Genomic DNA, 23,870 nt, shown 5'->3' on the forward strand with positions numbered 1-23,870 from the left:
AAAGACTCAGATGGACTTGGACTTTTCTACCATTCTCTATGCACTGTGCAGAGCTGGGATTATTGGAGACACGTTCTCTCCTCCCCTCCACCTTCAGAATCTCTTTGATATGGGAGAGATTGAGTAATCCAAATAAAACTGCTGTGGAGGGATGCTGGAGGAATTTTTAAAGATTGCTTGTCTATTTGCGGCATCTTTTAGGACACTTCAGGAAAGGGGAACAGCAGGGGCCACACACCTTTAGAGAGCTGGTGCCACCTGAATCATCGTCATGCTGCCAGCCTGAGGATGACCCGGCATCTCCCGCGGAGCAGCCCCCAGGATGTCTGGGGAGTCTCTGAGCAGACGGGCTGGGGGAGGATGTGTGGGGCAGATGGCAATAGTAGTTGTCAGGCATGAAGACTAAATAGTTTTGGCAGAAGTCAACGATAGACTTCCACCCTCCTAATTCTGTCCCCACATAGCAGCCAGATGATGGGGCTTATTTCGAAGAGTTTCCAATAATGGCATTTGATATATATCATGACTTTCCAAGGGAAGCTGGGGGGAAAGTTTCCTCACCCATCTCCAGCCTGGACATTTTGACACATGCAAGAACCTTACCTCCCCACAGTCTGTGTGTTGCAAGCCTAAGCCACAGTAAACATACACACCTACTTTCCTGTTCTCACCCTCTCCCACTCTGAGCAGCATTAGAAGTAGAAGCCATTCCAGGGGCAAGAACTGGTATCCCAAATCAAGGCTCTCTGAGGATCACCGGATGTTAGTTTGACCCCCAGTTTCGCACGGTATACTGTATTGCCCACACTTGTGTGGTGCAGTTCTGAAGTACAAGCACATAGATGCCTGAAGTGTCTTTCTTCATCTCCAGACATCGCTTGGTGGCTCTGTTCATGACAGCTCTTCCCTGGATGGGAGAAGAGACAGAGTCAAGGTATTGAAATGCCCTCATCTCCCCTGCTCCTGTTCTTCCTGCTGTGGTCAGTGACATGCTTGAAGGGTCCCTCAATCTTCTGCCAGTCATCCAGAGGAGAAATGAAGCAAAGGGTAGAGTTAGACCAACTGGTATTTTCTTCACTAGTACCATGGCAGACTAACCATAGACCTAGGAGTTAGCAAGACAGTGCTGGGTTTCTGTTATCATCCACCTCTTATTAGGTTGAAACATCAGGAAGTGTGACTGTCTAGACATGACACATCTTGGAGAGCCATGGTCCTTCTCTACTTGGCCTTCCTTTCCACATCTTCACCCCTGAGCCCATGAAATCTATCAGGATTCTCCCTCCCTCTTCAGTAAGATTCAGTGGCCAGAGGAGCAGAAGTTACATTCAGGCACCTCAGCCTGTTTCTTCTACCACTGTTGATTGGGAGGGTGGGCAGGGGGTGTGGAGAGAAGGGCAGTTCCTACCTATTCTGTCCTGGGGGCTTCACCACAGTTACTAGCAGAAACACTATGGGTTTAGCAGCCAAAAAGTCTGGGCTAAATCTCTACTCTACAACATACAACAGAGGGCCCTAGGCAAATTACCTAGCCTAAGTCTCAATTTCCTTATGTGTAAAATGGGTTTATAGTTAATATTGGGGTTAAAATTAAAATTAACTGAATAAAATTAATTGGTTTATTTTGAGCCTCTTGTGCCTGACATGAAAGATGTGCAGTAGATTAGTACATCTCTGCCTCCTCCCATTCTAATGGGGGAAGGAGAGGAAGGGTCATCCTTCTCTTTGTTCTTTTTTTTTTCTTCTCTTTGTTCTTATGTTTCACCTAGACCCTATGGCTCAACAACTGTCATCGTGCCATCTGTCCTCGTGCCGTCCTCGTCTCCTCGCCCTCCCATTCCCTACACCCCTCTCCACCACGTTGCAGGAACCACTCACAGAATCTGTTTCATTGCCTCCACGAAGTTGTTCTCCCTTTATCCCCCCTGCCCTCTGCTGTCATCCTAAGTTAACAGCCTGTCTTTAAATGTCTAATGAGAGACCCTGAACTCACACTCCCACTTTGAACTTATACTACCAAGCTTTTCAACACCAAGCAGGGCTGCAGCAGTATGTCCAAAACCCTGCCTCCTCGGATTTCTTTCCATTACAAAATGCACTCCCCACCCCCGCCAACACTGCTCTCTTAAACTTGCTGCCCTGGCCACACTGGACTCCCCCAGGTGCACCTCAGCAGTGTCGGCAGTCACACAGGCTCCCCTGTTTCTTGAACTCCTCCTCTGACCTCCACTTCTCCTCTCTGTGGGCTCTGCTTGTAGCCCATAGGGTGCTCCTGGAGAGGGTCCACCAACCAAGCAGGCCAGGCCACAAATGTGCCTATAGCAGTCCGGCTTAAAATGTGGCTTACTCCTTAGGGTTACTCTTCCAGATCTCTTCAGCACTCATTATCCCTTGTCCCCATCCCTTGATGTTCACTTTCACTAAATGCACCCCCCTTTTTTTTCACTTTGTTGAGCTGATCACACTGCCAGCCAGCCTAGCCCCTCCCCCAAGTGCCTGGAGTGACCCTCTGGACACTGCTTGTGGGTGGTCTCAAAGGAGCTGCCCTGCCTCTGTACTTACTCCTAGCAGCCCCTGTGCTCTGAAGTGGATGCCAGAGAAACACTTCCTGTTTAACATCAGTTTTTCATTTCTCCCTCTGGGAAGATTCTTTTTCTACTGACTTCTTTTTTCCCAGTATTGGAGGGGGAAAAAACCCTACCAAAATTCAGTGCTTTCCTCCCTTTCAGGATCAGACTTCCCAAGCAATGAGGTGATAACAACAGTGGATAAGATTCTGTGTTTGAATCTGGACATTTAATCTGTGTGACCTTGGTTACAGTATTTGACTTCTCTGTGGTTTAGTAACTTCATAAGTAAAGTAGAGCTAATGATAATATTTCTCTTATAAGATTTATGTAAGGATTAAATTAGAGGATGCCTGGTACATTATATGTACTCAATAAATCTTGGCTATTTTAATGTATTGTGTTTTTTTAGATAAAGTCAGTGACTTTTTTTTTTTCTATTTTCTTTCCACTCCCATGTGACATGTCCTTTGGAAGTATTCTTTAAGTCTTCTTCAGACTATTTTCTAGTTTCTTTTACATTGTGTTTATCTGGATCTTATACACTTTTGGATTGATTTTTATTTGGGGGGTGTTGCCCTTCAGTTTTTTTTTTTTTAATTTTTTATTTTTTATAAACATATATTTTTATCCCCAGGGGTACAGGTCTGTGAATCACCAGGTTTACACACTTCACAGCACTCACCAAAGCACATGCCCTTCAGTTTTTAAGGAATTTTTGGTTTTGTTTATTTTCCACTTTAATGGAAGGAGTATGTGCTCCTTCTTTTATTTTATTTTTTAAATTTATCTATTTTATTTTTTTAATATTTTTTTATTTTTTTAGTGTTCCAAGATTCATTGTTGATGAACCACACCCAGTGCTCCATACAATTAGTGCCATCCTTAATACCCACAACCAGGATCACCTAACCCCCCACTCCCCTCCCTTCCAACACCTTCAGTTTGTTTCTCAGAGTCCACAGTCTCTCATGGTTCATCTCCCTCTCTGATTTCAATTGGGGGTGTTCTTTTTTTTAATTTGGAAAACGTATTTCAAAAATTAGAAGCACTTATAATAGGATAACATTATATATATAGCTTAATACCACGGTTTAATATCTCATGTGCATTTTCCAATTAATATTTGAAAACATACTTTTTGAGGATATAATTTGAATGACTATGTCATATTCAGTTCAATATTCAGGGGATGCACAGAAATCTCCCTTACTGTTGGGCATTTAATTTTTCCTAATATTTTGCTATGATAAATATAAGATATTTTCTATATTAATTTTGACTCACATTTTATATTATTCTTTAAATAGTGTCTTAAAAGAAAATGAGAAGACTATACTTTCAGGGATCATTTCTATAGTTTGTTAAAAGAAATTGAGCACCATAAAAGGGTCATAATTAATTTGGGAGTTCTGATTAGTGTCATGGTTTTTCATACAAAAAGCTAAACTGCCTTCTGTACCTGTGCCCACTAGCATGATAGCATCCCCACAGGTATCTCTTCATTTTTATTTCTTGAACACTGACTGTGTCTGGTCTCCTTATTCTCACTGCCTCTCTCAGAGCTCTTCTTTGTGTCACTCCCTGCAGAAGACTTCTGCATGATGACCTCTACCCCAGCTCTCCATTATTTCAGCTACCCTGCTACTCGCAACTCTGCTCCTCATTTCAAAGTCCAGATGTTCAAACTGGGTCCCTTCTCAGTCACTGATGTCATCTCTCTTGTGGCTTTCAGAAGTCATACCTCCTCTGGTTGACTCAAACCCTGAATCATAGAATTGAAGACAAAAGCATGATCTAATCTTATCTCCCTCTCAATTCTGAAAAGCATCTTTGGTAGCTTTTTAGCAGATGAATGTGTAAGTCGTACCTACAACTTTCCTACCTGAAAGAACTGTGATCCCAAGATCAGGTGGATAGGAACGGCTAATACAGAGTGAATGGACTCATGAGCTACATGATCCCCTCCCTCTTCAACTTCCAGACTTCTTGACACAGTGACCTGAAAAGGGACCTGGGTTGGACACTGGAGAAGTGAGCAAAATTCCCCTGCATGTCCTGCAGCTCTAGACCTCACACCCAGTCAGAAGCTATATTCTGTCAGCAACTTCCCCCAGCTGAGAAAGTGATCTTTCCAAAATTCTCTTGGAAAGGCAAACCTGAGAATGTTTGGGATGTTATAATTGTTTCTTTAACACAACTACTATGTTTAATTCCTGGGAGATTTAGGATCAAGTAAAGATGTTAAAGGAATCAAACAAATAGTATTTGTTAAAGATTCTGAGTAGAGTTACTATTTTTAAGTACCTGCTAAGTTTTAAAAACATTGTCTTACAGATGAACCCTGTGATACCAATTTTAAAATGTGTAATTGAATAAAGTTTGTGAAATCTTACCAAATTGCAAACACTTTTGAAACATATAATAGAATTTAAGGATCATTGATTTAAAATCAGATAACTGACATTCTTAAGAAAAAAAAAACAATGTATTAAATTTATAAATACAGTATGTAATGTTTAAGGGGGTTTATTAAGTTGTAAAGTCCGCTTTAAAGTTGCTAAGAGAGTAGCAACTTTTTTGAAGTTCTCATCACAAGAAAAAAATGTTTTTGTAACTATGTGTGGTGGTGGATCTTACCTAGACTTATTGTGATGATCATTTTGCAATATAAGCATACATTAGGCATATTATGCTATATGCCTGAAATTAATATAATGTCACTTATATAAATAAATTAATTCACTATTGCAAATAACTTTATTCTCATAGATTTGAGGAGATGTACCAATTCCTCAAAAACCATAAACCAAAATTCAATCAACATGAAATGAATGATCTGAATAACCTTGAACCATTAAAAAAATTCTGTTTGAGCTCCAAGAGGATGGCCTGCCAGGCCAGCACATACCCTGTGCACACAGGCCTCGAAAGCTGTCAGGTAGGTCTGAATGCAGGAAGTGTGCAAGGAGCAAAGTGTCCATGCTTGGGTGTTCCAAAGCAGAAACCAGGCTCACTGAACTTGGCTTCAGGCTCAGGGGATTGTGCTGATAGTTTTGAGTAGAGGCAGGAACTTGTGGGGTACAGACAAGACCACAGGGTTTTAAAATATTTTAATTTATCATTTAAAGGCCCCTGGAAAAGAAACCTCCAGGCCCATATGTTTCCACTGGAGAATTATACCAAGCATTTAAAGAAGGATTAACACCGATTTAAGACCATCTCTTCCAAAAAATCTCTTCCAGAAATGCCTCTTTCAGAAACTGATCTATTCTAAATTTTTGCCAACAGGACAAATTTTATCAATTAGAAAGAGGAAACACCTCCTAACTCATTTTATGAGGCCAGTATTGATACTAAAACCAAAGGCAGTACCAAAAAGAAAAAAAGAAAAGGAAAAAGCTGTAGGTCATTATCTCTAATGAACTTAGACACAAAAATCTTCAACATACAAGCAAAACCAAATATAATAAAGTATGAAAAGAAGTGTACACCATGAGTAAGTGTGATTTATTCCTGGCATATAAGGCTGTTTCAACATTAGAAAATTAATCAGTGTAATCCATCATATCAACAAACTAAAGAAGAAAAAGAACATGATCATATCAATTGACAAAGGAAATGTATTTGACAAAATCCAACTCACATTCACAATAAAAATATTTTTTAGCAAGTTAGAAATTCAGATAAATTATATCAATTTGATAAGGAGGATCTACAAAAAATCTACTGCTGATGTATATGCAAAAATGGAAGACTCAATTCTTTCCCCCTGCATTTGGAAACAAAGTAAGGATATTCATTCTCACCACTCTTATTCAACATAGTACTTGAAATACTAACTAATGTAATATGGCAAGAAAAACAAGTAAAAGTCATGCAGATTGGATATAGAAAAAAAGGTGACTGTTAATACCCGATAGGTTTAAATAAAATAATAAGATTTCTAAGCTGAATGTGAAAGCTTAAACAAAAATGATAGGTCTTTAATTTAGAATTTAAATAAATTTATATTAATTTTTAAAACTAAGGTAAACCTGTGACAGTATTTTCTGCACAAAAAAAAAGGATACCGCTAAGGATATTGAAAACTCACATTTAGCACACTCAGCCTGCCTATCAGACATGCTCTGCTTGGTGACGGCCATTGACAGGAAACTCACCATCTTGCTAGGCAGCCCATTATTCTGTAGAATAACTTAAGCTGTCAGGCTTTGAGAAAGCCTTCCCCTGCCCTTACGTTAAGTTGAACTCTGCCTCCTTGATCTAAAGTCACTGGTCTCAATTCTGCCCTCTTGTAGACACTGAACAAATCTAATCCCTCATCTGCATGAAATCAGCATCATCTTTTCTCTAGACTCATGTGTCTAAGCTAGTACCTCCAGAGTTGCCAATCTTTCATTTGTTCTGCAATTATTTATTGAGTGTGTGCCATGCTCTAGGCATTTTGCTAGATGCAGGAGAGAAAACAACAAAACCCAGGCCCTGTCCTCCACCTCACAGTCTAGTGATAAAAAGATGCAAGTGAGGAGATACCTAGAAGTAATCATGAGATAAAAACTGTAGGAAGGGCCCTGAGAGCACAAATCACTCATCCTCATCCTCTGGAGTTACAGATGGCTTCTCAAAGAAGACAGTGTCTAAAGCCAGAGGAACATTTTGTAGTTGGCCCAGTAAAGAGGTGGGAGGAGAGGGAGCAATACGTACACAAAAGCCCAAGATAAGAGGGAACATAGCCTTTTAGAGAATTACATGTAAGTCCATGTAGAGCAGGAAGTGAAAAGCAGAAACACAACTTACCACCTTCCTCCTTCTCACTGATATTGCCTAATTCAAAAAGACTTAATCTAGGATCCAAAACCCCTCTGAAATTGTAAGCAAAATTGTGCACATAATTGCATATATATGTTTTCCTGGAAAGAAGATTTTCAAAAGAGTTGTTAGCTTTAAGTTAAGAGTAAAAGAGTTAGATTGATCCGTGTCTATCAAAATGTAGCCCCTGCACCTAACACAATATCAGAATGTTCAGAGATGCCATCACAGACAGAGCATTGCCTCCCTTCATTCATCAGGATATCTGTCTCCACCAATGTGGATAATGCAGCCCCATCCCACAGCATATGTAGGCTATAGTCAGTCAAGTCCCTTATGTCATTGTCTTGTGAATTCTGCCAAATTCCCTCCACCCTGTTCTTAGTCAATTAACACTGAAATTAAAGTCAGGCCTTTACACTAGTCCCTATCAATTTCAGCCCAGGGCTCCAGATTCTCTGATGATCATTAATAATAAAACTAATCAAAACAACGAGATACCACCTCACACCAGTCAGAATGGCTAAAATTAACAAGTCAGGAAATGACAGATGCTGGCGAGGATGCGGAGAAAGGGGAACCCTCCTACACTGTTGGTGGGAATGCAAGCTGGTGCAACCACTCTGGAAAACAGCATGGAGGGTCCTCAAGAAGTTGAAAATAGAGCAACCCTATCACCCAGCAGTCGCACTACTGGGTATTTACCCTAAAGAGGCAAATATAGTGATCCGAAAGGGCATGTGCACCCGAATGTTCATAGCAGCAATGTCCACAATAGCCAAACCATGGAAAGAACCTAGGTGTCCATCAACAGACGAATGGATAAAGAAGAGGTGGAATATATATATACCACGGAATACTACGCAGCCACCAAAAGAAATGAAATCTTGCCATTTGTGACAGCGTGGATGGAACTAGAGGCTATTATGCTTAGCAAAGTAAGTCAATTGGAAAAAGACAACTATCATATGATCTCCCCAATATGAATGGAGATGCAACAGGGTGGGGCTGGGGGTAGGAAAAGAATTAATGAAGCAAGATGGGATCGGGAGGGAGACAAACCATAAGAGTCTCTTTTTTTCTATATTTTATGTATTTATTTGACAGACAGAGATCACAAGTAGGCAGAGAGGCAGGCAGAGAGAGAGGAGGAAGCAGGCTCCCCGCTGAGTAGAGAGCCCGATTCAGGGCTTGATCCCAGGACCCTGGGATCATGACCTTGAGCCGAAGGCAGAGGCTTAGCCCACTGAGCCACCCAGGTGCCCCACCATAAGAGACTCTTAATCTCACAAAACAAACTGAGGGTTGCCTGGGGGAGGGTGGTAGGGAGAGGGTGGTGGGGTTATGGACATTGTGGAGGGTGTGTGCTATGGGGAGTGCTATGAAGTGTGTAAACCTGGAGATTCACAGACCTGTACCCCTGGGGCTAATAATACATAATATGTTTATTTAAAAAAAACTAATCATAATGACTAATATTTATTAAATACTTTCTATGTGCAGGCACCATGCTAAATTCTGTACGCACACTATCTCATTTAATCCTCCCAACAGGCTTGTAAAGTAGATATTCTGATCTTCATTTTATAAATGAGAAAACCAAGTATCACAGAGGGTAAGAAATTTGCTAATGGTGACTGAACTAGGACTGAACCCAAACTCTTCACTGTTAAGCTAACCAGATTCCAATATTGCTTCCCTTACCCACCCACCTCTGCCAACAGACTCAGCGTTCCATGCCCAGTTTCATTTTTCAGTCTTTTCCCTACATACTGCCACAAAGCCAATCCTTCTAAAACACTATCAAATCAAATATGAACCTTGTAGACTGTATTTGAATATGCTTATCCTTTAAAAAAAAAAACATGTGACTCACCGGTTTAAAATCCCAATATACGTGCAGTCTGTTTTGGGCTGCCTTGGAACATGGCTCTAAAGTGGGCTTCTCCCCATTGCCAGGGTCTGTCAGGCAGTGATCATCAGTGTGTGCCTCTGCAATGAGTGGTCCCACATAGAACTCCCCAGTTAGGTGATAGTAGACATTCGAAAAGAGAGCAAAGGAGTCTGCCATGGATACAGTCAGTGAGGCAGTCTTTGACCTTATAAAGGGCATGAAGACTGTTCTTGCACTCAATCATCATGGAGAACTGAACCTTCCTATGTAGCAATGAGTCACTCCCCTTTCTTTGTCCCCAACACTCAGTTAACTCTAAGAAGAACACCAGACTTGAGAAGTGGGCACTAGCCTGCTTGCTTCTGTACAAGGGCTCCAACACAATCATGACTTGCCTAGACAAGGGAGATTATCTTTGAAACACACACACACACACACACACACACACACACACACACATCCCTGAACTTCAGAAGCTATCATCATAAGCTCCAGCTATGGACTTCTCAAGAAACCTTTCCAATTCTTAATCTGATTCTGTCTTGCTTGGTGAGCTTGGACAAGTGGGTTGTTTTTGTCCCTCAGGGTTTTCATTTATCAGGTGGAAATGCTTATCTATCCTACATACCACAAACGTTCCCTGTGAGGGCAGCATGCAAAGTAACAAGATAGAAATGAATATTCTCAAGGGGAAAAGTTCCTGGACTGCATCACCAGTTTGATTCTTCTATTCAATGGAGCAACTTCCATTCAGCCTCTCTCTTCTCTAGCCCCTATTTCCTTCTCCACAGAAGAAGCCACAGGTATCATCACCTGCCCACCTTTCAGGGCATACCTGGAGTGGTGAGAGGATGGTGGAGACAGTGAGGGGAAGGGGGAAAATGGGGTAGCCGTCAATGAAAATAAGACCATTATTATTGGTATTATTGGTATTATTACTATTGGTATTACCTGAGGTTACTGTCAATGAAAATAATACCATTGTGAATGAATGTCACATGGCATTCTACCTATCCTCCCTGCACCTGAAGTGGAACTGTCTAGCTCTGATCTCTTGAATGGACTTGGAAGTGCTTAGTTAAAAGGACAGGTTTGGATTTCACCCTGACCCATTGCTCAGGATGCTCTGATCCTGCCTTCCCGTCATCTAACACTTAGTCTGAATCTGACAAGGGTTGCCAGGAGCTGAGCCACAACAGACTCACCCTGGGGCAGGGGAGATTGTAGAAGATACCTTCAGACTGTATTTGTGACAGTAATACATGACAGGGGTTTTGCTTGAAACAAGTCCTTGATCCAGGCAGATATTTTCATCCAACGTGTTTTTCATCTGAAGGGGCAAAACACACAGAAACACCATTGGAAAGAGACAGAGAAACAGTGCCCTCAAGTCTCCCCAAGTCATGCATTTTTCCCACTACTCCAAGGGTGCCAGAAATTACCAACCAAAAGGAAGCAAGGGTTTGGGATCTTGGGAGCCATTTTCTTTGCACTAGACAAATGGCCCTGCTGTGATACTCCTTCCTAGGAACACCCACCCATCAGACAGTCACAGTGCATATAGAATGGGGGGCCAGACCACCTATCCTGGTTGGCTGAGAAATCAAGAGGTCAGATCTAGGGCTGCAGTTTGCAAAGTAAGGAACCAGAAGCAGAGTCAAGAAAAAGAAATGGGTTCTGGGGAGCAAGAGAAAAAGGACACTGAGAGGGCCCAAGGGAAAAAACCTGAGAAAGGAGCTAAGGGATAGAAAGATAATCCTGAGCAGGACGGATTTTGGAAATGCTTTTCTGAGCTGTCATGTAACTCAGGTCCCATTGTCTTGTATAGTCTTGTATAATATTTAAAATCTAAGATGCAATTTCATGATACATACTCTCCCGTAGCCCACAATGTTGTGAATTGGCTTCAGGTTTGGATAAACATTTTTCAGATACCAGTCAAAAGTTTTACATTTCAGTTTCTTCCGGAGTGCCATTCTGGAAGAAATGTCTCCAAAATCGATTCCAGAGTTCTATAAATAAAACATGGAATATTTCTAGGCCTTGTAACATCCTTGACTCCACCAAAGGGTATGAATGACGCATGAGGGAATGAAACATTTTCCTGATGGTCTGGAAGGTAACCTTGATAATTATAGTTTTTCAGGGAAAGTGGGAAAAGCTTGAACCCTAATAATCTCTGCTGGCTTCAAAGGCACTTGCAAGGCCTGCATAGTACGGCTACTTGGGGTTATTTCCCTCCATGAGTGAGCTAATGGAGACTGCTTCCATTTGAGATAATATTTACATCAGTAAGACACAAAATATTCCTCATGATGGCCAGAAAAGACTTCCAAAAGGAATATTCTGGTAGCAAGATTTAAAGGTTGAAGGAGATTTTCTACACGTGTTATCTGTGGGGATAACTTGATTATTATAACAAGATAACTTGTTATCTGTGGGGAATGCTTGAGCTCAGAGCTCTAGCTCAAGGGCAGAAGACAGTGTACCATGCCAACCTCAGGAGGGTAGCCTTGGCCAAGAAGGCCATCCTCATTTGTGTGCATCCAGCAGTGGTACAGTCCGTACTCCCACCATTCCACATCCCACCTGCCATGTCCCATGAAATCCTATTGTCCAGCCCTGCCCCACAAGGAATCTCCCAGTATAGAGGATGCATGAAGAACACAGACTCTAGAAGATTCCTTGCTTTGAATTGTATTTCTGCTCCTTATTACTTTATCACCTTAAAGAAATTCCTTTCAATGCTCTGTGCCTCAGTTTCTCCTTCTGTAAACATGGAAGAATAAAAGCAAACCCTACATCATAAATATGTCTCAATGATTAATGGCTGCCTAAAACATAGCATTATTGCATTAATGTTAGGTGCCATATCATTGCCCCAGGAGGACTTTATGCTAATTTTTTAGAGCAGGGATGGCACTTTCACTTTATGTCTCCCATTTCCTACTCTTTAACCCCCCTCCTCCTTCATTCTTCCCTGCTTCTATTCAATTCCATGACAAACCTGGAGAGGGATGTTCCAGGCCAAATAGACCATGTGTTTGTATTCATCCATCCAGATTTCAGCCACTCGCACAGCATTACGCTTCAAGGCAAGACTCAGATCCAAGGCATAGGGCTTGTGGTGTCTCTCTAGGTGAGCAATCCTGGAGCAGGGTAAGATCTCAATTCTACCTCCACACTGCCACACCTGTAAAAGAAGAAAAGAAAGTCACCTGGGAAGGTTAGGCCCATGACCAAGAAGCATCATAGCTTATGGACTCACGGAGGCCATATTTTGGAATCATTTCTAAAGAATGTAAATTCAGTCCTCTCACTCCATTTCAATGTGGCTTCTCAACCTACCTATCTACCTAAGACAACCTTTATTAGAAGTCTACCAAAATGCTTCTCTCCCATAGTTCACATAGCTCCCCAAATCCTATGTATTTCAGGAAATCTTCTGAACAGACCAAGGAATGGTTGCCTCTGCTTTATTATCCTTAAGAAAGTATGAAAGTCCTAAGAGGCACCACACACTAAGCCAGTCTCACTAGACTTCATCTCCCAAGATCCCCTCTGTCCTGCGTGCCAGATATAAAACAATGTGGCAGATAGACTCTCGGGGCTCCCATGATCCTTGCCTCCTGGTGTTCACTCCCCTTTCTAACCTCCCCCCTTTGAGTATAGGCTTGTGATCTTCTGGCCAATCGAATATGTCAAAGGATGTACATGATTGCATGTGTGTGATTACACTATATAAGACTGCAGTGTTGGGGTGCCTGGGTGGCTCAGTGGGTTAAAGCCTCTGCCTTCGGCTCAGGTCATGATCCCAGGGTCCTGGGATTGAGTCCTGCATTGGCTCTCTACTCAGCGGGGAGCCTGCTTCCTCCTCTCTCTGTGCCTGCCTCTCTGCCTAATTGTGATCTCTGTCTGTCAAATAAATGAATAAAATCTTTAAAAAAGACTGCAATGTCATTCTGGTTAGAGACATGCTATCATGTTGGTTTGGAAGAAGCAAGCCACCATGTTGTGAGCCACCATGATGAGGAGGCCACAGGGCAAGAAACTAAGGATGGCTTCCAATTGATCGCCAGCAAAGAACTGAATGTTTTTTCAGTCTAGGAGGTTTCAAGGAACTGAGTGTCGCCAACAATCCCATGAGCTTGGAATCAGGTTTCCCTAGTCAATCCTAAATGAGAAACTAGCCATGGCCAACACCTTGACTGCACCTTTGTAGATGACTCTGCTAAGCCATGCATGGACTCTTAATCCACAGAAACTGTGAGATGGTAAGTGCACCTTGCTTCGAATCACCAACTTTGTGATAATCCTGCTACACAGCAATAGATAACTAATATGAGTTATTCTTGACTAAAAGATATCATGACTTATGATAAAATTATATAATTATAAATACTCTGCTTTGCCATCCTGACAGGTACGAACTTACTTTTCAGGCAACACATTCTAATATTTGGCTTAAATATATGATCTTCACCCAGATAGATGGTAGAATGACCTATTGGTATTAGATTGACATAATGGCTCCAGTGTCTTCTCTTCATGGTTTCCCAAGAAACATGCAGTTTCTGGGAGTTAATTGGTCTATTTGACAGTGGTTAGAAACCTACTACCTTCATGCCCAAGGAAGCCTTTGAGATAAGAGTGAGCAACGTAGGTCGTGCTGGTTCAGTTAACCACCTGAAGGGTCAGTCCCCTTACCTGACTTTCAAAATTTTTTCATTCCTTCTTCTACTTCTGAACCCACAAAGTCTCCTCCCTCATTCCCCCAAAACCAGAATAGCACAGTGACAAAAAGTCAGCCTTGGAAGCCAGACTGACCTGTGTTCAAATCCTGATTCTGTCTCTGAATACCTGACAGCTAGGGGCAAAACACTCCCCATCCTGAGTCTCAGGTGACTTATCCACAAAAAGACATAAAACTGTCAGGAGCATGAAATGGCATAAAAAGTATTCATAAATGTCTATGATTTTTAACTTGAAACAGCTCTTTTCTTCCATTATCCTCCTGAGTTTCTCTTCATTAGTTTCCAACATCATGTGGAGGTTACAACTGATTTGTTTTCAGATTTTATTTTCTGAAGCCAAACATCTAAAATTTCCAATACAAATTCACTCCAATTTCTTCAGTTGCTGGTTGTTTCTAATCCACAGGAATTCAGAGGAGAAAATAAAATGGCACAAAAAATCTTAAATTCAAGTGAAAAGTTAAGTCATGATTGCCATTTATGAAGTAACATTAACTATTATCCTTAATGAAAAGTTTTCAAATTTTACTCTTTCAATTTATTCCCACTTGCTTAACATTCCTCCATTCTTATTCTGTGTGTGTGAGTGTGTGTGTGTGTGTGTGTGTGTGTGTGTGTGTCTAACACAAAGAGGGATGTGAAGCTTCTCTTTATAACAACAATGACTTGCTCTGTGGCAAATGTTACCCTAATTTTTTCATGAATTTAATCCTTACCATGTAGGTATTATTATTATCCTCATTTAAGTAATTTGCCCACATTTACCAGCAAGTAAATGACAAAGCTGGATTCTGAGTCCAAACAGTGAGCCTGTTAAGCTCCAACAAGGAGTCAGGAATACACAAGGTGCCCGATAAATGCTGGTTTTTCTTTCTTGAGCATCAGCCCCAACAGTCCATCTCCATTTATACAGTCCATGTGCACTATCACTGCCATGCCTCTAGATGTCAGAATAAAACATCCCATGCAGCTCTACTATTCCCCATGATCTGTCATTGGAGAAAGGGAGATCTTAATGCGTGCCGAGAGGTTTTAAAAGGCAAATAGTCATTCTGTCAAATAAATAAAATCTTTAAAAAAAAAAAGGCAAATAGTCACATACACAAACTAAGAAAACTAGATATGGGTAGAACTCTTTTATCCAAGAAAAATAAAAGAATGGCCTTTCCCTGACACTTCCTACATCTCCAGCAAAATCTATGAAAAAATCACAGAATGTTAAAAGAAAGAGGATTTCTTGTGGAAACTAAAATATCAGAGTTCAATATAGAGTAGGGGAATGGAAATAGAGTGGCGACAGCAGAAGAAAGAGAAAAAAAAAAAACAGCAGAAGAAAGAGAAAAAAAAAAAAAAAAGATGGGGGAACTCAGAATGGTAAGAAGGGCTTGGGGCCCTAACTTGGAGAATTGGAGTTCCAAATTCATGGAAGCCGTGGTATGTAAGAAAACCTCAGCCATAATGTAGCTAGGGTCATCCTAGGACTTTGCTAAGTACCATGCATAAAATAATTTCTGCATTTATATTTTTGTGCTAGAGACTAATTGTATACTCAATACCTATTCTTTTCTACATTTATTGTTGTAGAAGAAATAACTGCACACATAAGCAACTAGCTGAAATCTACATTTCCCAGACTCTTTTGCTCACCAGTGGCCATATGACCAGCAGTGGCCAGTGGGATTTGAGGGAAATAACATATACAACTTTCAAGTAGTGACCTTAAAAAGAAAGCATGCTCTGTCTCCGTCCCCCCTTCCTCATTCTAATGAATAGAATACAGGAATACAGGTGTGGTGTGGAGTATAGCAGAATCACAAGATGGAAAAGTCTTGGTCCCCATCATCCTGAAGATGCCATCTCAATCCTGAACTGCTCATGTCCAAACTGTTGTGGAAAAAGAAATCAATTTCTACATTTTTAAAACCTGTTATTTTAGCCTTTCTCAGAAGCCAAACAAGAATTCTAATTATTGTCTTTATAAATCATTTTAAAATATTAGGAGATGGAGAGGAGAAGTAAGTTGGGGAACACAGGAGAGGGAGACAAATCATGAGAGACTGTGGACTCAGAAACAAAGTACGGGTTTTGGAGCAGAGTGGGGTGGAGGCTGGGGTGAGCCTGGTGGTGGGTATTAAGGAGGGCAAAGATTGAATAGAGCACGGCATGGGTGCATAAACAATTAGTTATGGATCATGAAAAAAAATTAATTTAATTTAAAAATATTTATTACATTTTAACAGTGCCATTATCCTTATGAAGTAGATGAAATAAGAATGCTTTTATTCATTTCATGAAGAGAAAATTGGTCAAGACAGCCAGGCAGAACAATAGTTTTCTCTGTCCAACTATTACTGTGACTTAAGGTATAACCCAGATAGAGGCTCAAACTGTATTGGTTAACACAAAAATGTGAGGTCCTGTTTAGGTCTTAATTGAATATCATATCTATTTCTAGGGTCATCAGTTCCAAGTAGAAAGGAATTGAAGGGAGTAGGTCTGAATAAACTTTAGAAAATATCTCGTGCTTCCAGATACTGTAATGGACTAGAGATCACCTGGTCTCAGGCATAGAATTTCAGGAATACTATAGAATTTCAGTATTCAAAAGGAATACTATAGGAGGGATATTTTAAGCATGAGATCTAGAAGATGCTTAGAAAATGCTTGGAATGCTTATTCCCCTTAAGGTAAATAAGAATACCATCTGCTGAGTCTCAGTTCTATGTCTTTCATCCATATCTCCCAGATTATATAAACCTCTACCAGAAAGCTCCACTCCAGAAGTTTTACTGCCTATTCCTAGTGACTCGGAAGCATGAGAATTTATCCATCTCTTGAGCCAATGACATTCAGCCTTCTTCCAGAATTCCAAAGACCATCCAACTCTCCAATTATTTTCCCCTCTGCTTTTTCTCATAATGAGAAAGAAATGTACCCACCCTCAAGCCGAGTTCCACATTCTCTCCTCCATAGACCAGCATCCCACCATCCAGAGATCCAATCTCTTCCAGAAAGATCCTGTTGGCAGCCAGGATGCCCATGATGGAAGGACTCCTATAGAACACACAGTAAGAGAGTTGCTAACCTCTTGATGAGGAATGGGTCAAGATGGCGGTGAGGGATGGGAAGCCAATGATGATCTGGTTTCCAAAGATCTGCTCAAGCCCCTTCTTATCCTGAAGGCTTTTCCTAAACCCTCAGGCTGAACCAAGTACATATAGCTTTCCTTCACCTTCATGCTGCCTTAGCCCTTCCTGAATTATAATGAAATTAAACCTTTTTCATTTTCATATCCCTACTTCATAGCCTGATAAATGCTTAAAATGCCTCAAATGTTTTTTTTAAACAGTATATACTCTACTTTTTGTTTGAAAGCCCTTAGATAGTCTGAAGTGCCTTTATTTTTTTCTCTATCCTCTTTCACCCCATCTCCTCCATTTCTCCTATCCACTCCCAGCAGTACCATAAAAGATCAACAAAACCTACACCATCCATTCCTGATTTCCCATGTTCTAAACAAGTTCCCTAAACCTCAGACTTACTTTACTGGAGCAGTGGCATCATGCTAATCAAACCAGGTCTTTGGCAGTGGATCATAGCGGCACCATAGTTCCCAGTTAAACCCATCAACTGCCAATGCATACTTTTCCAGTTCAAAGGTATCAAAATGAATATTATCAAACACAGGAGACACAATCACAGTGTGGTCTTCCTGAATCCGAGCCAAAATGGGCTCTGCCCTAGAAGAAAAGTGTGTAACAAATCCAGGTTGGATATGAAAGGAAGTAGAAGAAGCAAGCAAACAAAACTTCTTCAAGCACCTTGCCCTGATATTGAGCACCTTTTTCACTTATGCTGTGCTGGGCTGTGAGTAGGATACTCCACAGTGCAGAGAACCTTGGCAGTTTTCAGGATACTTGAAGCTACTAGCAGCGGACCTATGTCAATAACAGATTCGGAATTGGTACCCAAATATCACTCTCAAGTCATTATTAACAGGACTATTGGTATTCTGCCTAAATTTACATTAACTCTTTGGATCTCCCTGTTTCCAAAATGATGTCTACTATTTGATTCTCCAAAGAATACAACTTTCTCTGTATCATGTAATTTCAGGACTGAGAAAAACATTAGGAATTATCAAAAGATAATTTTCTTCATTTATAGTTAAGGACATAAAAGTCTAGTTAGGTGTGACTTATTTAGTCACAAAGTTATTTTGCAAAGTCAGCACTCCAAGTTTGTCAACTCCAAGGTTATCAACACTCCAACCCCACAGTTATTTTCTTTTTTTTTTTCTTCCATAACACTAAAACACTTCCTTAGTCAACCAAATTCCCTGAGTAAAAACACCCTCTCTCTGGATATTTTCTTTGTTTGAGGTCTAGTGCTATATTTCCCTATTTCCATAATACCCTGTCTTTTATGTAGTACCTTTTCAATATCTCCCTTCTCCCCTTTGTTAGGAGAAGAAATCTCCTGCAGCCTTACCACCCAACGTTCACTTCAACATGAGCATCCAAGATGGCAATTACATCAGCTGTGGCCACTTTCCTGCCAGTGTTGCGTGCTTGAGCAAGACCCTCTCTCTTTGTATGTCGAATTATTTTTAGTAGTCCTGGATACTTCCGATTGTAAAGCTTTATCTTCTTATCTAAGCATGTCTTTAGTTCTCCTGCCAACCAAATGCACACCTATAGATATTCTGAGTGCAATAATCAATGTGCTGTCAAAATTTCACACTATTATATAGTAGTGGTTGAACTACCTCCAGTTAAGGATGAGCAATTTACCATCTTGGGTGAGAAAAAGTGTTTCCCCTGCACCTACTTCTCTCCATTCTATCCGCAGGCTTAATGCTCCATTCCTAATCTCCTTTTCCTTGAAGTTAAACTACCTTAGAATAATCACACTGCTTACCATGTAACAAGGATTGTTATTTATGCTTTATGTGTGTTGAGAATTCTCACAGGTCTACCTACCTGACCTAACTAAGGTAGAGGTGCTGGTGAACAGATATTGTGGAGACTGCCTGGAATGTCTTTCCCATGGCTAAACTCTGAAGATTTTCTGAAGAAGACACAAACAACTGAAACTGTTTTGTCTTGTTTTACATATTTCTATCCAAGGACCAATTTTGGACAGAACACCCAAGCTAATCGCTTTTCTAGCTTCTAGCTAATGAATTTATCCCCAAATTGTGCAAACAGGATTCACTATTCCCAGATCGTTGTCATTTTTTTCTTCCCTCTTTCCCCTCTCTTTTATAAAGGCTGTCTATAAATTTGTTCTTTGACTCAGCCTACCAGTTGACTTCCCCATATGTATGAGAACAACTTGCATACAAATCACTAAGCAGTGTTTAAAATATCCAACTGAGAGACTGAGTTTTCCATTGATAACATTAATTTATTTTAATTTCAAATTATCTTATAAGGTAGGTATTTCAGTATCCTCACTTTACAGACAAAAAAACTGAAGCACAGAGAGATTAAGAAACTTGTCCAAGTTACACATCTAATAAGTGGCACTTCCTGGATGTGAGCTCACGTTGTGTCTAACCACCAAGCCATGCTGCCTCAAGAACCATGTGTGTGCCTAGTTGGGTTTATCATGATCTCCTCCCATTCCTCTCTTTCCAGGGTCCAGAGATGAGATTCTTGCCAGTTCCTCCCTCAGAAGAAAAGTAGATTTATAAGTGCTGGAGTGATCAAGATCTGGAAGCAATACCCACACGACCGTGGCACAAAAATTTGCCCTATGTTAGAAGTTTCCCAGATGCACTCCAGGAAGACTGACTCAATAATTGAAAATGTAAAGAGAGTCAGTGGATCTGAAGGCTGTTTGCTCCAACTGTGAGAAACCAAGCTGGAAAGTCCCTACACTCAACTAGTCACTACTTTCAGGAAGTACTACTCACAGAAAGTGACTACTTACAGTTAGAAGGGGTTGCCATATTTTTTTTCTTCTCCTGCCACCACTGTACCCCTGAAAGGTTCATGGCAAACTGAGGGAGGGAGGATCAGGTTCTGAAGTACACCCTTGATGGCACCCACCCACAGAAGATGGAATCACGGATTCTGCCTACATTTTTTTTTTTTAAAAGCAATTTCTTCAAGAAAAAATCAAGGTGAATGGAAAACCTGGAAATCCTGGTGAATGTGTTATAATCATTGAAAGGAGCAAGAACAGGATTACCATAACTTCTGAGGTAGGTACCTTTCCCTAAAAGGCATTTTAAAAATCTCACAAAAAAATATAAAGAATAATCTGTGTGGTTGGTCATACATAGTTGTTAAGAGCATAATTAGGAATTACAGTATTTCCAGATTAACCAGGATAAAGAAGAGAAGGAAGATGAGGATTAAAAATCACTTGAGGAGGAGTCAAGATGGCGGAGAAGTAGCAGACTGAGACTACTTCAGCTAGCCGGAGATCAGCTAGATAGCTTATCTAAAGATTGCAAACACCTGAAAATCCATCGGCAGATCGAAGAGAAGAACAGCAATTCTGGAAACAGAAAAACAACCACTTTCTGAAAGGTAGGACCGGCTGAGAAGTGAATCCAAAGCGACGGGAAGATAGACCCCGGGGGGAGGGGCTGGCTCCCGGCAAGCAGCGGAGCAACCACGCACAAAATCAGGACTTTTAAAAGTCTGTTCCGCTGAGGGACATCGCTCCAGAGGCTAAACCGGGGCGAAGCCCACACGGGGTCAGCGTGGCCTCAGGTCCCGCAGGGTCACAGAAGGATCGGGGGTGTCTGAGTGTCGCAGAGCTTGCGGGTATTGGAACGGGAAAGCCGGCTACAGAGACAGAGCTGACAGTAAGCTCGCAGCTCCCGGTTACCTTGAAGCGGTCGCAGGCTCGGTGAGCTCGGAGCGCGGCCGGAGGTCAGGCAGACGGGAGTAACTGGGCGCTGTTCTCTGAGGGCGCACTGAGGAGTGCGGCCCTGGGCTCTCGGCTCCTCCGGCCGGAGACCAGGAGGCTGCCATTTGTATTCCCGTCCTCCAGAACTCTACGGAAAGCGCTCAGGGAACAAAAGCTCCTGAAAGCAAACCCGAGCAGATTACTCACCCCTGCCTGGGTAAGGGCTAAGGGCGGTGTAATTCCGCCTGGGGCAAAGACACTTGAGAATCACTACAACAGGCCCCTCCCCCAGAAGATCAACAAGAAATCCAGCCAAGACCAAGTTCACCTACCAAGGAGTGCAGTTTCAATACTAAGGAGAGCAGCAGAATTCCAGAGGAGGAGAAAGCCCAGCACGGAACTCATGGCTTTTTTCCTGTGATTTTTTTTAGTCTTGCAGTTAATTTAATTTTTTTCTTTTTCATTTTTTGTTTTTTTTTTTCTCACCTTCGGGTAAAAAATTTTTTTTTAACTATACCTTTTTCTTTTTTAATGATTTTTTACTAGTTTATCTAATATATATATATTTTTATTTTTTACATTTTTATTAGGTGTTTTCTTTTTTTTAATTCTTTTCTTTTCTTTTTTTTCTCTTTTTTCTTTTTTTTTTTTCTTTCTTCCTTTTTGAACCTCTTTTTATCCCCTTTCTACCCCCTCACGATTTTGAATCTCTTCTAATTTGGTTAAAGCACATTTTCCTGGGGTTGTTGCCATTCTTTTAGTATTTTACTTGCCCCTTCATATACTCTTATCTGGACAAAATGACAAGACGTAAAAATTCAACACAAAAAAAAGAACAAGAGGCAGTACCGAAGGCTAGGGACCTAATCAATACAGACATTGGTAATATGTCAGATCTAGAGATCAGAATGACAATTCTCAAGGTTCTAGCCGGGCTCGAAAAAGGCATGGAAGATATTAGAGAAACCCTCTCGAGAGATATAAAAGCCCTTTCTGGAGAAATAAAAGAACTAAAATCTAACCAAGTTGAAATCAAAAAAGCTATTAATGAGGTGCAATCAAAAATGGAGGCTCTCACTGCTAGGATAAATGAGGCAGAAGAAAGAATTAGTGATATAGAAGACCAAATGACAGAGAATAAAGAAGCTGAGCAAAAGAGGGACAAACAGCTACTGGACCACGAGGGGAGAATTCGAGAGATAAGTGACACCATAAGACGAAACAACATTAGAATAATTGGGATTCCAGAAGAAGAAGAAAGAGAGAGGGGAGCAGAAGGTATACTGAAGAAAATTATTGGGGAGAATGTCCCTAATATGGCAAAGGGAACGAGCATCAAAATTCAGGAGGTTCAGAGAACGCCCCTCAAAATCAATAAGAATAGGCCCACACCCTGTCACCTAATAGTAAAATTCACAAGTCTCAGTGACAAAGAGAAAATCCTGAAAGCAGCCTGGGAAAAGAAGTCTGTAACATACAATGGTAAAAATATTAGATTGGCAGCTGACTTATCCACAGAGACCTGGCAGGCCAGAAAGAGCTGGCATGATATTTTCAGAGCACTAAACGAGAAAAACATGCAGCCAAGAATACTCTATCCAGCTAGGCTATCATTGAAAATAGAAGGAGAGATTAAAAGCTTCCAGGACAAACAAAAACTGAAAGAATTTGCAAACACCAAACCAGCTCTACAGGAAATATTGAAAGGGGTCCTCTAAACAAAGAGAGAGCCTACAAGTGGTAGATCAGAAAGGAACAGAGACCATATACAGTAACAGTCACCTTATAGGCAATACAATGGCACTAAATTCATATCTCTCAATAGTTACCCTGAATGTGAATGGGCTAAATGCCCCTGTCAAAAGACACAGGGTATCAGAATGGATAAAAAAACAAAACCCATCTATATGTTGCCTCCAAGAAACCCATTTTAAGCCCGAAGACACCTCCAGATTTAAAGTGAGGGGGTGGAAAAGAATTTACCATGCTAATGGACATCAGAAGAAAGCAGGAGTGGCAATCCTTATATCAGATCAATTAGATTTTAAGCCAAAGACTATAATAAGAGATGAGGAAGGACACTATATCATACTCAAAGGGTCTGTCCAACAAGAAGATTTAACAATTTTAAATATCTATGCCCCCAACGTGGGAGCAGCCAACTATATAAACCAATTAATAACAAAATCAAAGAAACACATCAACAATAATACAATAATAGTAGGGGACTTTAACACTCCCCTCACTGAAATGGACAGGTCATCCAAGCAAAAGATCAGCAAGGAAATAAAGGCCTTAAACGACACACTGGACCAGATGGACATCACAGATATATTCAGAACATTTCATCCCAAAGCAACAGAATACACATTCTTCTCTAGTGCACATGGAACATTCTCCAGAATAGATCACATCCTCGGTCCTAAATCAGGACTCAACCGGTATCAAAAGATTGGTATCATTCCCTGCATATTTTCAGACCACAATGCTCTAAAGCTAGAACTCAACCACAAAAGGAAGTTTGGAAAGAACCCAAATACATGGAGACTAAACAGCATCCTTCTAAAGAATGAATGGGTCAACCGGGAAATTAAAGAAGAATTGAAAAAAATCATGGAAACAAATGATAATGAAAATACAACGGTTCAAAATCTGTGGGACACAACAAAGGCAGTCCTGAGAGGAAAAGATATAGCAGTACAGGCCTTTCTCAAGAAACAAGAAAGGTCTCAGGTACACAACCTAACCCTACACCTAAAGGAGCTAGAGAAAGAACAAGAAAGAAACCCTAAGCCCAGCAGGAGAAGAGAAATCATAAAGATCAGAGCAGAAATCAATGAAATAGAAACCAAAAAAAAAATAGAACAAATCAACGAAACTAGGAGCTGGTTCTTTGAAAGAATTAATAAAATTGATAAACCCCTGGCCCGACTTATCAAAAAGAAAAGAGAAAGGACCCAAATAAATAAAATCATG

At 40.8% G+C, this 23,870-nt stretch overlaps 1 protein-coding gene across 1 annotated transcript in view; it reads right to left on the bottom strand.

Annotated features, from left to right (window-relative positions):
- Positions 1 to 763: 763 nt before the first annotated feature.
- GALNT8 (polypeptide N-acetylgalactosaminyltransferase 8) overlaps positions 764 to 23,870 on the bottom strand; it is a gene marked incomplete at both ends in the record, with an annotated part of 42,932 nt that continues 19,825 nt past the window's right edge. Inside the window, 9 exon segments of the mRNA XM_082739017.1 lie at positions 764 to 907; positions 9,256 to 9,443; positions 10,516 to 10,603; positions 11,148 to 11,285; positions 12,281 to 12,466; positions 16,967 to 17,081; positions 17,570 to 17,592; positions 17,596 to 17,767; positions 18,519 to 18,702. Coding sequence (XP_082595143.1) covers positions 764 to 907; positions 9,256 to 9,443; positions 10,516 to 10,603; positions 11,148 to 11,285; positions 12,281 to 12,466; positions 16,967 to 17,081; positions 17,570 to 17,592; positions 17,596 to 17,767; positions 18,519 to 18,702 — 1,238 coding nt within the window.

Source organism: Mustela nivalis, assembly GCF_964662115.1.
Source record: "Mustela nivalis genome assembly, chromosome: 7".
Taxonomy (NCBI): domain Eukaryota; kingdom Metazoa; phylum Chordata; class Mammalia; order Carnivora; family Mustelidae; genus Mustela; species Mustela nivalis.